Source organism: Piliocolobus tephrosceles, chromosome 11, assembly GCF_002776525.5.
Source record: "Piliocolobus tephrosceles isolate RC106 chromosome 11, ASM277652v3, whole genome shotgun sequence".
Classification (NCBI taxonomy): domain Eukaryota; kingdom Metazoa; phylum Chordata; class Mammalia; order Primates; family Cercopithecidae; genus Piliocolobus; species Piliocolobus tephrosceles.
In genome coordinates this window covers 12,094,364-12,109,397 of record NC_045444.1, presented here as the reverse complement: position 1 = coordinate 12,109,397, position 15,034 = coordinate 12,094,364, and the positions used below count along the sequence as shown (strand labels likewise).

At 45.2% G+C, this 15,034-nt stretch overlaps 1 protein-coding gene across 3 annotated transcripts in view; it reads right to left on the bottom strand.

Annotated features, from left to right (window-relative positions):
* FAM168B (family with sequence similarity 168 member B) overlaps positions 1-15,034 on the bottom strand; it is a 38,786-nt gene that overhangs the window by 8,660 nt on the left and 15,092 nt on the right. For all 3 annotated transcript variants that reach the window (XM_023194731.3, XM_023194733.2, XM_023194732.2), the window contains exon 3: positions 14,726-14,809. In XM_023194731.3, the coding sequence (XP_023050499.1) occupies positions 14,726-14,809 (84 nt within the window). The remainder of the gene's footprint in view (positions 1-14,725; positions 14,810-15,034) is intronic.

Here is a 15,034-nt window from a genome sequence, read left to right as displayed (position 1 = left end):
CGATCTAGTAAAGTGATTCAGTTTGCTGAATAAGCAGTTAGGTGTCCCTTCCTGATCCCAACAGAGAAGAGGGGTTTGGTCTCTGGGGAGGGAGAGGGTCTCTGGACAGCTATGTTCACAGCAGCTATATTCACAATGATCAAAAGCTGGCAATGGCCCAAACGCCCACCAAGAGACAGACGGGTAAACACACTGTGGTGCATCCATACAAATCCTACTGAGCAAGCAAAGGGACAAACTACTGATCCATACAAGCACATGGATGAATCGCAAAGCCACACCATGTCAAAGAAGCCAGATACAGGGACACATGCTGGATGCATGTACTGACAGAAGCTCTAGGAAAGACCAACCTAATCCACAGTCATCAAAACCCCAGCAATGGTGCAGGAACCAGAGGGGCAAGCGAGAACCTTTCCAAAAGAGTGCATTTACCCAAATGTGGTGGCGGCCACACAGCTGTGTACGATTGTCCAAACACACCAAACTGTACACTGAAAAGGACTAACTTGTACTATGTAGATCAAACGTCCATACAAGTGCTTATGGCATCTCAAATTCCCATGGGTGAGAGCAGGAGGGGTGGGGCACTCACACGCTGTCCGTGTCAGACAGCACAACTTCACAAGCCAGGCACACGCCCCCCAACATCCAGCAATCCACTCCCAAATATTTCCCCTAGAAAAATGAAAACACAGGTCCACGACAGACTTGTAAAAGTGTTCGATCTTATTTCTAATAGCCAAAAATGGGAAATAATCCAAATCTTCATCAACTGAGAAAGGATAAATCATGATATACCTCTATAAACATGACTCAGCAATCAAAAGGAAAAAACATGGATGAATCTCACACCATGCTGAGCTTTCCAAAGAAGCCAGAAACAGAACGGCACATATAGCAACGATTCCATTTATTCCCTAACAACAAAGAAACTTACCTACAGTGACGGAAATCAGAGAGGGGAGAGGGCGAAGAAAGCCTTCTTGGATGATCAAAGTGTTCCATGTTTTATTTGGAGTGGTGGTTCCATGGGCATGTACAACTGTCAAAACCCACCCAGTCGAGCACTTAATATGTGGGTGTTTTGTGCATAAATTATACTCAAGTTTTAAGAAATTAGCTGAGTATAAAGAATTTTGGATCACCTGAGCCAGAGGTCAAGGCTGCAGTGAGCTGTAATTATGCCACTGCATTCTGCCTGGGCGACAAAGTAAGACCCTGTCTCAAAAAAATAATAATAATAAAAATTAATTTTTAAAACATTTTACACAATTGGGCTGTGTTTAGCAATATGTACATGTGGTTTTTCTGTTTTTTGTTTTGTTTTGTTTTGAGATGGAGTCTTGCTCTGTTCCCTAGGCTGGAGTGTAGTGGTGCAATCTCAGCTCACTGCAGCCTCTGCCTCCTGGGTTCAAGCAATTCTCATGCCCCAGCCACCCGAGTAGCTGGGACTGCAGGCATGTGCCACCACACCCAGCTAATTTTTGTAATTTTTAGTAGAGATGGGATTTTGCCATGTTGGCCAGGACACTCTCGAACTCCTGACCTCAAATGATCCTCCTGCCTCAGCCTCCCAAAGTACTGGGATTTCAGGTGTGAGCCTGTATATATATGTACTTAGTCTGTATATATATTTTAATCTGAAAGGGAAAGAGAATGACTGCCCCCCTAGGAAATTCACCAGCCTGAGGCCTTTTGGTTCGGGTGCCAGAGAAATTCTGTGACATGGATATATCGCACAGTGGTGAAGTCTGGGCTTTTCCACCTAAATACTGCACACTGTATCAATTAAGTAACATGAAGGCCTCAGCATCAGCCTTCTCAGACTCCCCTGCAGGCCCTTCCAGGTCTCACAGTGGGAGGTGCTGCCGCCAAGATCTGCGGCAGGCCAAACAATAGGTGGTCCTGTCCTGCACAGCAACGTGGGTGCTCACACTCAAATGTGTCTGCATCCAGAGTCCTGACCCTTCGACCCAAACCAGGCAACTCCCAACCTCAGCTAGTCTCCATCTGAAGAAAGAAAAGATTCCTCCAGGGCTCCCTATATTTTGAAATTCACTCACTGCTATGTTAACCGTAAACAGAAACACTGCCAAATTTTGAATACAACAACTTTTAATACTGGTGCTTAGCCAAAGGAAAGCAGAATACACAGATTTTCCATTAGGATTTGGAAAAGCAAGTTTCAAGACAAGAGCAGTTACAGAGTTCCCTTCTCTGGCTGCTCCTCTCCTCGTCTTTAAGAAGGCTAAAAAAGGAAAGTGAAAAGGAAAGCTTTCACAGGTGTATACATGTTAAAACTCATCAAACTGAAGCTTTAAATCTGTATGCCAATTACACCACAACGAGGTTGTATAACATTTTCTTTTCTTTTTTTTTTTTTTTTGAGACGGAGTCTCGCTCTGTGGCCCAGGCTGGAGTGCAGTGGCCGGATCTCAGCTCACTGCAAGCTCCGCCTCCCGGGTTCACGCCATTCTCCTGCCTCAGCCTCCCAAGTAGCTGGGACTACAGGCGCCCGCCAGTTTTTTGTATTTTTTTTAGTAGAGACGGGGTTTCACCGTGTTAGCCAGGATGGTCTTGATCTCCTAACGTCGTGATCCGCCCGTCTCGGCCTCCCAAAGTGCTGGGATTACAGGCTTGAGCCACCGCGCCCGGCCAACATTTTCTTTAATTAAAAAGAAAAAGGTAGCGTGAACGCCATCAAAGAATTATAAAGGAAAAGGTAGTGTTTGTCTAGCCATGTACTGATACTCCCAAGAAGAGACCTGCGACAGTCCAATTCCCCCTAAGTCACCAGCTAACTCTGGGAAGGAGTGGAAAAAGGAAGCATGGTGTGAGGCGCGCACACATGTGACTAGTCATGGTGACTGAGGCATTACACCATCACAGAGAGGCTATTTACCATCAACATGGGGCCATGCCCTGTCACAGCGGAGATGATCAGGACAGATCCAGCCCTCTCCATAAGGTGCTTGGCCTCGGGGGAAAAAAATCACAGGAAAACAAACCACCAACATAGCAACATTTTATGCAGTCTTGGCAAGCAATGAGGAGTCAGCTCAGAGAGGGGCAGGGTGGGGGGGGGAGGCTGTCTCAAATGAAAGAACTGTGGGGATGAAGGAGGTCAAGGGTCATCCTGGATGGCTCCCTTCCCCCCAGCCACACCACCTCCTTCATTTCCCACTGCCATGCAGCAGCCAGACACCAGCCAGGAACCTTCAGCTGTACCCAAAGGAGGACACTGCTGAATGGGATCCCCACTGTCCAGCTTAATCCCAGTTCCTGCCTCGTATTTCCACTAGCCTGAAAAGAGATCCTCCTAGAAGTCAACAAACTCTTATCTGACCAAGATTATAATTTTTTATAAAAGTGTCAAAACACAGAGCTACCCTGTGTGTCACATCCTGAGAACTGATGCTAGACTTCCAGGTTGGGAATCTCATTCCAAACTTCCGACCGTTTAAACGAACAAACCCACGGGTTCCCTTTCTTCATACAATTAAAAACATTCATGACAGATAACTGGAAATACGAACACTGTTTACAATCTTGGTAGTAATAAAAAAATATTTTTTAGGTGTGACAATGACACAGTTCTTATTTATCCTTTAAAGATAATATTTAAAAAGCTGACGAACATAGTATCTGAGATTTGATTCAAAATAATATAGAGGAAAGTGGCAGGGGCCCAGATGAAAAAGATCAGCCAAAAGCTGATAACTGCTGAAGCCAGGTGATGTGTAGGTGGGAATTACATTCCCATGTACTTGTGTTAAAGCCAGGTGATGTGTGAGCAGGAATTTTTTTTTTTTTTTTTTTTGGATGGAGTCTCGCTCTTGTTGCCCAGACTGGAGTGCAGTGGCGCAACCTCGGCTCACCGCAAGCTCTGCCTCCCGGGTTCACACCATTCTCCTGCCCCAGCCTCCCGAGTAGCTGGGACTACAGGCGCCCACCACCATGCCTGGCTCATTTTCTTTTTTGTATTTTTAGGAGAGATGAGGTTTCACCGTGGTCTCTACCTCCTGACCTCGTGATCCACCCGCCTCGGCCTCCCAAAAGTGCTGGGATTACAGGTGTGAGCCACCATGTCCTGCTCAAAAGTTTTTTAAAACTTAGGGGGTAACTGGGCAAATGTAAATTTGAACTACTTTTAAAATTAGAGAACTGCTGTTTCTAAGTGCGGGCATGCAGAAGCACTCCTCACTCACGTTAGGGAGGGCTCCACTCAAGTCTACTGGACAAGACACAAAGGATTCTGAATCGGTTCCACAAGAAGAAAAGAAAAACCACACAACACTCATCCTTACATAAGGTAAATACGGGAAAAGATCACCGGGGAATCTAGGTGGTGGGTACCGTGGACATTCACTGTACTGTCCGCTCGACTTTTCGGTATACATAATTTTTTTTTTTTTTTTTTTTTTTTTTTTTTGAGACCGAGTCTTGCTCTGTCGCCCAGGCTGGAGTGCAGTGGCACAATCTCTGCTCACTGCAAGCTCCGCCTCCCGGGTTCACGCCATTCTCCTGCCTCAGCCTCTGGACTAGCTGCAACTACAGGCACCTGCCACCACGCCTGCCTAATTTTTTTTTTTTGGTAGAGAAGGGGTTTCACCGTGTTAGCCAGGATGGTCTTGATCTCCTGACCTCGTGATCCACCCACCTCAGCCTCCCAAAGTGCTGGATGACAGGTGTGAGCCACCGCGCCTGGCTAATTTTTTTAATAATAATTAAGGTGGAAGGCTGGGCGTGGTGGCTCACACCTGCCATCCCAGCACTTTGGGAGGCCGAGGCAGGCGTATCACATGAGCCTAGGAGTTGAGACAAGCCTGGCCAAGCTGGCAAAACCTTGTCTCCAAAATTAAAAAAAAGTAAAAATACACAAGGTGAAGAGTATACAGTACTTTCAGATGCTGACACACAACTGAGAGAGTGTACACTAGCCAGAAATCTCCATGGAAATAAGTCATATATGAGGTAAAAGAACCAGTAAGGAAGCTAGCTGAAGGGTCCACGGATCACCATACCCAAATGCACCCCTAGAAGATGAATTATAGTCAGGCACAGTGGCTCATGCCTGTAATCCCAGCACTATGGGAGGCTGAGGCGGGTGGATCACCTGAGGTCAGCAGTTTGAAACCAGCCTGGCCAACATGGTGAAACCCCGTCTCTACTAAAAATACAAATGTTAGCCAGGCTTGGTGGCACATGACTGTAGTCCCAGCCACTTGGGAAGCTGAGGTGGGAGAATCACCTGGACCCAGGAGGTGGAGGTTGCAGTGAGCAGAGATTGCGCCAATGCACTCCAGCCTGGGCAACAGAGAGAGATCCTGTCTCAAGAAAAAAAAAAAAAGAAGAAGAAGAAGAATACAAAATTTTGCCCAGCCTTTAAAAAGGCTATCAGCAGGAAGGGTTCCATAGCAGTCTGAAAGATGCTGATCTGGAAGATGGCCTGGCAGTAAGGCATAGGCTGGAAAAAAAACAGTCAAACCATGCCACTGGACATGTTCAATCTATACAGCCAACGTGCAACAAGAAGTTACAGTTCTATTTGATAACTGATTCACTAAAGAAAGAATGAGAAGAAAAAGGAACAGCTGTTAGAAGTTGTTAAAACAAGCAATAAACTCACGACCTACATCCATCAACATTGCTAATAAGAAAGTCTTGACCTTTTTGTCACTGTTCGAACTGCAGAAAGAGCTCAGAGTGAAGAGAAGATGCAAGCTGCCAACCTGAACGAACCTCTAATAGAGAGTATAAAATCAAAGTAAGGAAAATCTGAGAACACCTCCCTCCAAAGAGGGAGTCTCTGAGTCAGAAGCGCTCATCTGGCCCACCACATCCACTGAAAAAAGGTGAAGTCCTTTCTCAGGCTTCATTTCCTTAGGATACACAGTCGAGAGGCCCACCTATGATGTCTTCCTTTTCCTCTACCGAAAGCCTCCCGCTGCAGAAATCCCTCCAGCTAGCCCTAGGTTTCCAAATTCAATCACCCACGGTGTCTTTTTTGTTTTTGTTTCGAGACGGAGTCTCGCTCTATTGCCCAGGTGGGAGTGCAGCGGTGCGATCTCAGCTCACTGCAATCTCTGCCTCCCAGGTTCAAGTGATTCTCCTACCTCAGCCTCCCGAGTAGCTGGGATTACAAGCGTGCACCACCATGCTCAGCTAATTTTTGTGTTTTTAGTAGAGACGGGATTCACCCATGTTGGCCAGGCTGGTCTCAAAGTCCTGATCTCAAGTGATCCACCGCATCCGGCCTACCCAAGGTGTCTTACAACACCTACCCTACATGCAGGTTTTGCTGAAGCAAAAGGAGCGACTGCTCCAAGAAGGAAGCATGCATATGCAACTCAGCATGCAATGCATGGGATGCTAAACCTGTGCATTTCACACATGCACATTTTACTTAAAACCAAACCAAAAAGGAACTAAACAAATATTAATGATGTGCATGCTCAAGTTACTGAGGTGAGGTATACTGAGACCCACAACTTACTCTGAAATGAAAACCATCAAAAAATAAGATGGACTGAAGGATGGATGGAGTAACATGTGTGTAATACAAGTAAAATGTTACTTGTAAAAGTTGACTTTAAAAAGTTTAATCATAGAATCTTAGCATCCATATACAGATGATCACTGAAATTTCTGCAGCTTTTCTGTGATATCTGAAATTTTTTACAATAAAATGTTGAAAAAAGTCAACTACTTCTAATCAGACCAATGGTTTTTAATATGTATTATCTTACTGTTCTTTCTTATGACTGTGTGGCTATGTTCTAACGCTCACCAGAAAACTTTTGTCTTGGTTTAGGCATGAATGTTACACCATTTTCTAGCCAGCACTTAAGAAAAGTGCATTTCAAGTAAGGCAAACAGGTCTCCCTATCAATTTAAGACTTAGTGTGGGGCCAAGAGCTATGGTGCACACCTGTAATCTCAACACTTTAGGAGGCCAAGATGGGAGGATAACCTGATTCCAAGAGTTCTGAGACCGGCCTGAGCAGCATAGCAAGACCTCGTCTCTACAAAATAAAAATTAGCCAGGCATGGTGGGGTGTACCTGTAGTCTCAGCGACCTAGGAGGCCAAGGCAGGAGGATCGCTCATTGAGTCCAGCAATTCTGGGTTACAGTGAGCTACGATTGTACAACCACACTCCAGCCTGGGCGCCTGAGCAAGACCCTGTCTCTAAAAACCAATACTTTAAAAATTTTTTTAAAACTAAGTAAAAACAAAATTTTAATTAAAAATAAAGACTGTGTGCTTGTCACCTTCCTTAAGTTTTTTTTTCATTCAGCACTAAGTCCACCATATCCCTCCATAGTAATTCAACAGGAACTTCACAAACTTCAAATAAACAAATATACACAATTACCTCATCGTACCCAAAACTATACACTGCCCCCTGAAATATCAAATTCATTCAGTGCTAGGTCTCTCCAAAACAATAGCTTTCCAGATTCTCCCTCCCCAAGAAGCCCGTCTGTGCCGACTCAAGCCACACGGCGCGAAGAGCAGAAGCTCCCTTCTTCCACTTTTACCAAACCTGCGAGTGACCCTGGCTGGGCCCTCAGAAAGGACATGCACAGGGTCACTGACTTTAGAATGCCAACTGTTCGGGAACCAGAAACTTTTTATTTAAATAGGTCATTTTTTTCCCCAAAAGTACTGTGTACCACACAGATTTTTATAATAATTTTTGAGTAAAAAAGACATTTATTTAGAAAATTTTAAAAATTCGGAAGCCTAAAGTACATGTGAGGAGAAAAGATCTGCACCAAAACACAGCATCATGAAATTTCTGAACACTAGATGCAAAAATCCTACAAAGTAGCAAAGAAAAAACAATGTTACACTTAATCAGGCACCAACAAGGTATCCCAATTCTCAGCAGCAGTGGTGGAAGCTGGAAAGCTATTCAGCAAAGGCCTGAAAATTCTGGGGGGAAATAACTGCTACTCTAGAATTCTATATCCAGACAAACCATCAACCAAGTGTGCGTGCAGAATAAAATGTTTGCAGACATGGAAAAGCTAAAAATTGTGACTTTTCCATACTCTCCCAGGTGCTTACTGAAGAAAATCCCCCGCCAAAGCCAGAGTAAACTAGGAAAAAAGAAAAGAACTCAGGCAGAAGGGAAAGGCAAAAGCAAGCCCTGGGATGATGAGGAAGAGTGACCCCCCAGGGTCTGGCCCAGAGGACAACCAGTCCAGGTAAGAGAGAGGAAGGGAGGGCTTCAGAGCTCACCAGGAAAACACAACACACAGGTATCGGAAATTGCTAAGAAGAGATCTCAACACATCGGGGGTAGCTGGAGGTTTAATTAATGCTATGGTCACAGAAACCTAATCAAACACACCAGGTAAGTACAGTATTAATTCCAGGGAAATCGCAGTAGATGCAGAAGGAATTGCAACAGAGCACAGGACAACAGGATCGCCACATAGAGGACAGAGCTGTCAACAATGCTGATGTGACCACAATAACAGACCTGTGAAGGAAGGTAGGGGCAGCAAAGTGAGAAGTCAGTAAAGCAGTGCCACTTTACGAAAAGAAGCAGGGAGCAGCAGAGACAAGTCATGTGGAAGCACGGAAATCACGAACAAAAGCAGCTTTAAAGAGTTAAAGAGCTAGAGTTTTCCCATGGGGAGTGAAATGTGGGGGCTCCTACAAGGGAGCAGGGAACTGCTACTGTTCATCTTAAAAAGCCTTTTGGAGCGCTGCAATCTTTTACCTAAGTGAATGTAAACCTTTAAGACAGAAAGAAACGGGCTCCACAAGATCTCACAGCCTATTAATATTCCAAAGGCTATTCTCTCCTGCTTGGCTGCCATGCGTGAAGTTTAATTTTTAAACAAACCAAGGGTTTCATTTTATGGCTACAATTCTGAGTTCAAAAAGAAAAGAAACGCCGGGCGTGGGGGCTCATGTCTGTAATCCCAGCACTTTGGGAGGCTTAGGTGGGTGGATCACCTGAGGTCAGGAGTTCAAGACCAGCCTGACACACATGGAGAAACCCCGTCTCTACTAAAAATACAAAAATTAGCCAGCATGGTGGAGAGCGCCTGTAATTCCAGTTTCTCAGGAGGCTGAAGCAGGAGAATCGCTCCGCCTCCCGGGTTCAAGTGATTCTCCTGCCTCAGCCTCCCAAGTAGCTGGGACTACAGGTGCCCGCGACCACGCCTGGATAATCCTTTTATTTTTAGTAGAGATGGGGTTTCACCGTGTTAGCCAGGATGGTCTCGATCTCTTGACCTTGTGAACCGCCCGCCTCAGCCTCCCAAAGTGCTGGGATTACAGGCATGAGCCACGGCACCCAGCCAACATTTGTATCGTTTAAAAATAAGTGCTAATGTAATAAATATGTAAACCACCTTGTGTGTAGAGCTTATTACAAAGAACAGACTGTTTTAACAATTTCAGATCCTCATTACAAATACTAGTTATAGGTCCCTGTGACTCTAAGTGGGAGCAGAACAGAGGCCTCAGTGTGCTGGCCCAGCTGACATCTGTGCCTGATCGTAGGCTTGGTGCTGAAATCCTCCCGTAACAAATCAAGGAGTTATTTATCCATTATTCCAATACCAAATGTGAAGTTAAACAACTTACCCAGGGAGTGACATAGCCAGGAGCATAAGCCACATCCAGCTAACTCCACAAACCAAAGCTCTGATTCCAAAAACGGACAGCCCAGTTGTATTCATTCATTCTCACACTACTAATAAAGAAATACCCGAGACTGGGTAATTTATAAAGGAAAGAGGTTTAATGGACTCACAGTTCCACATGGCTGCGAGGCCTCACAATCATGGTGTAAGGCAAAGGAAGAGCAAAGGCACACCTTACACAGCGGCAGCCAAGAGTGTGTGTGCAGGGGAACTGCCCTTTATAAAACCATCAGATCTCGTGAGACTTACTCAGTATCACGGGAACAGCACAGGAAAAATCCACCCCCATGATTCAATTACCTCCCACCAGGTCCCTCCAATGACACGTGGGGATTATGGGAGCTACAGTTCAAGATGAGATTTGGGTGGGGACACAGCCAAACCGTATCACCACTCTTGATGTGTGCATACACAGCCTTGTTCAGGAAGACAAAATGAATGACACCTTCTCCATTTCCAGATTCCAAAAAATAGAATTCTTCAGCAGAAGACATCTCATCACAAGGTTCTCAGATTCCTCTTATGTTACAATTGGAAGAGGGCTAAGAAATATGTGGCACTTGGATTACAAAAGTGCTCTGGAAGCCACTTTTGTGCTCAGAAAGCCGCTTTCTGGAAGCATTGAAACCACAAGTCAGCATTGGGTACAAACTGGATGGCAAGAGAACCAAGAGGCAGATCAACAAAGCAGCAGGGGCCGGGTACAGTGGCTCACTCCTGTAATCCCAACACTTTGGGAGGTCAAGGTGAGAAGATTGCTTGAGTTCAGGAATTTGAAACCAGCCTGGGCAACACAGTGAGACCCCATCTCTACAAAAATTTTTTAAAAATTATCTAGGTGGGGTGACTTGTGCCTAAGGTTCCAGGTACTTGGGAAGCTGGGGCAGGAGGATCATTTGGCCGTGAGCCAAGTTCATGCCACTGCACTGCAGCCTAGGCAACAAAGTGAGATCCTATCTCTCTCTCTCTCTCTCTCTCTCACACACACACACACACACACACACAAAGAGAGACAGAGAGAAAGCAGCAGGAAGGGAGAAAAACTTCTCTTTTAAATTTTTTATACTGATAATTTTGGTTTGCTCACCAGAAACAGGGATAGGCTCACTGAACAGGGAATTAAAAAATTCAAAACATGAGGCTGGGTGTGGTGGTTTATGCCTGTAATCCCAACAGTTTGGGAGGCTGTGTTGGGAAGATCCCCTGAACTCAGCAGAAAAATGCTGTAACTGTACCACTGGACTTCACCCTGGGTGAAATCACAAGACCCCCTTTCTTAAAAACAAACACTTAAGACATGAAAACAGAGAGGATCCCAGAAAAAGATGAGCACACAGCTGTCATCCAGACTCAGGTCAGATGGCCAACAGTACTTGTGGGACATCAGAAAGACTTTTTTTTCTTTTTTTTTGAGACAGAGTCTTGCTCTGTCACCCAGGCTGGAGTGCAGTGGCACGATCTTGGCTCACTGCAACCTCTGCCTCCCAGGTTCAACTGATTCTCCTGCCTCAGCCTTCCGAACAGCTGGGACTACAAGTGTGTGCCACTACACTCGGCTAATTTTTGTATTTTTAGTAGAGACGGGGTCTCACCATATTGGCCAGGTTGGTCTTGATTTCCTGGCCTCAAGTGATCTGCCCACCTTGGCATCCCAAAGTGCTAGGATTACAGGCATGAACCACCGTGCCCGGCTGCCTTGTATTTTTCATTCACCAATTTCACAGCTTCTCCTACAAGACCAGAAGATCTGGCACTGGTGCGCCAGCAGTCTGGCACCCAACAATTGCCTGGCACCCATCAGCGGATGCCCCTCTCAACAAGGCAGGCCATTTGGGCAGCTGCAGTTGCTACCTGCCTGTCCCTGCTTCTGGATTACAGAACAATTTGAGAGCAGTCTTGGAAAAGGGACAACACAGGCCTTACCTCCCTATGAGAAAGGAGAGATGTTCAAGAAGATGGGTGACAAGCTGGGCATGGTAGCTCACGGCTATAATATCCCAGCACTTTGGGAGGCTGAGGCAGGAGGATCACTTAAGCCCAGGAGTCTGAGACCAGTCTAGGCAACACAGTGAGACCCATCTCTACAAAAAATAGAAAAATTAGCCGGGTGTGGTGGTGTGCACCTGTAATCCCAGCTACTCGGGAGGCTGAAGGAGGAGCATTGCTTGAGCCTGGAAAGTTGAGGGCGCAGTGAGGTGTGATTGCACCACTGCACTGCAGCCTGGGCGACAGAGCAAGACCTCGTCTCAAAATAATAATGAGATGGGTGGCACATGTTCCACAGGGTGGCCCCCAGAGGCGCCCAAGGCGGGAAGTTGTCAGCAGCACTCGGCCTCCAAACACCATCCTGCCTCTGCGAGGCAGTGCTGCACATTTTTGGCAAGAACAGCTTTGTCAGCCTGAAATAAACTCAAGGTTCTTCTCGTAAAATAAAAAAGTTGAAAGTTTTAAGTACATTTTCACACTGATTTGTGCCTCCATGAAGATATGAGTAAAAGTGGGCTACCTCTGAAAATCCTAAAAGAGTAACTTATGTTATGGTGGTCTACAGCATGATCATCACATGCCACATTCATACGTATGCCGAGGATACAAACTTCAATCCATTCCTACCATCACACACAAAAATTAACTCCAAATGGGTCACAGACATAAATGAAAAACCTACAAGTGTAAAACTTCTACGAGAAAAAAGAAGAAAATATTTGTGAAGTTAGGTTACACAGGTTTCTTTCTCTTTTTTTTTTGAGACAGTCTCGCCACCCTGTAGACCAGGCTGGAGTGCAGTGGCGTGATCTCAGCTCACTGCAAGCTCTGCCTCCCGGGTTCTCACCATGCTCCTGCCTCAGCCTCCCAAGTAGCTGGGACTACAGGCGCCCACCACCATGCCCAGCTAATTTTTTGTATTTTTAGTAAAGAGGGGGTTTCACCGCGTTAGCCAGGACGGTCTCGATCTCCTGACCTCATGATCAGCAGGCCTCGGCCTCCCAAAGTGCTGGGATGACAGCCGTGAGCCACTGCGCCCAGCCAAGTTACACAAGTTTGTTAAGTATGGTACTAAAAAGCATGATCCATAAAACGACTAACCCTCATCAAACTTTTTTTTTGAGATGGAGTCTCACCCTGTCACCCAGGCTGGAGTGCAATGGCATGATCTCAGCTCACTGCAACCTCTGCCTCCTGGGTTGAAGCAATTCTCTTGCCTCAGCCTCCTGAGTAGCTGGGATTACAGGAGCGCACCTCCAAGCCCAGCTAATTTTTGTATTTTTAGTAGAGACAGGGTTCCACCATGTTGGCCAGGCTGGTCTCGAACTCCTGACCTCGTGATCTGCGCGCCTCGGCCTCCCAAATTGCTGGGATTACAGACGTGAGCCACCGCGCCTGGCCCAAACTTTTAAAACCTCTGCTCTTTGAAAGACACTGTTAGAAGAATGAAAAAGCCACAGACTGGGAAAAAACATGCATATATCTGGTAAGAACTCTCAAAACTCAACAATAAGAAAACAGTAACCGACATACAGTAAAAACTGTATACAAATTCTTCACCAAAGACATATAGAAGGCAAATACGTACATGAAAAGATACTGCTACACATTCACTAGAATGGCTAGAATTAAAAAGGCTGACCACACCAAGTGTTGTTAAGGATGTGGAAGAACTGCAACTCACAAACACTGCTGGCAGGAATGTAAAATGGTACCACCATTTTGGAAGACAGTTTGGCAGTTCCTCACAAAGTTAAATACACACCTGCCATAACAATCAGCCACTCGAATCCTCTGTATTTATTACTCAAGAGAAATCAAAGCATATGCTCACACAATAAACTGCATATAAATATTAATAGCATTTTCATTTCTAATAGCCCAAAACTGCAAATAACCCAAAAGTTCATCACACGGTACATGGATAAGCAAACTCAAGTATTTATTTCCATACAACAAAATACTACCTAACAATAAAAAGGAATGAACTACGGATACACACTACGAGACGGATGGTTCTTTCAAGGCAAAACACAAAAGGAAAACCACTCTAAAGGGAAAAAATGGGCCAATGTGGCAAACAGCCAGGGACTGAAAGTCGAGACTCTTGGCGTAACTGTGTCTTACAGTCATGGGAAACCACTGAGAAAAATTCACCTGGGAGCATCGCTCTGGTTTAAATGGGAAGAACACTAACCAGGGAAAGAAAGCTTGGGAGCATGACAACCAAGTCAGGAAGGTTTTTTTCAGGCTGTGAACTACAGGCTGAACAAGGGTGGTCATAGTGGAAATGGAAAGGAAGAGATGGATGTAAGGACAGAACATAAAGGCAGAATTTTACGATTCACAAAACTGGAAGAATTTGGGGAAAGGACACTGCTATTGTGTTCTCCTCTGTCAGAGTTAACTGTGTGAAGCTAGTGTGAGGGACAAAGCTGCCCCAGCAGTCCCAGGATTAAGGCCACACCACAGCCTCAGATCAGAGTGTGCACCACCACTGCTGCGGGTGAAGAAAGTCCAAAAGGAACCAACACCGGAGAGTGCAGGCTCCTAGGAAGAAATCCCACTAAATAGCCAATCTCTTCAAGATTCAGACCCAAACCAATTCCACTTTCAATAGTAACAGTGATTTCCAAAATCTAAAAATATTCATATATACCTTACATGGAAAATAGTATTTTTTAAAAAAATATGATCAGAGTGCTAAAGTAGTCAAATAAAAATTATCTCTAAAAACATTAACATGGAAATTCCACCTGTTAGGATGGCAAGAGTCTTCAGTTTCTAGTAGGTGATACTACTTCACGAACAGATGCTCTGGCAGAGTTAACTTTAACAACCTAGTGATTACAGATTTGCCTTGTGGGAGGACATGAGAAACACAGCATATAAAGCTTCAGTGCAGTGAGAATTAAGCTTTTGTTGCACTTATCAACAGGCTAATTTAATGAACTTGAGACATCAACTCAACCAAGTCCTAATTCTATACCCACCCTTCTCAAAATCCATCCCTTGACCTTTCTCTCCCAGCTGTACGTACAAAGCATTTTATCACCCAGCACATACCTGTTTGGAAGGTAGGATTCGCTCCAGGATACATGTTAGGAGAATAGGCAGGAGCTGCTGCTGCATAGCCCATGGGAAAACCAGCTGAAGAAAAATACAGAACAATCTCATGTCATCAACTGAAGCAGTGACGCACAATCACCAGAGCTCCTGCAAAGCCATCGCTCTTAACCTTCGTCCCCAGAACGCCACAGACAGACTTAAGCAGCCCCAAGAGCACTATGTGTGGCTAACAGTGTGTCTCTAGTTCTCTTCTTCCCATAGAACTTTGTTTTTTGTTGTTGTCGTCTTTTGAGACAGTTTCACTTT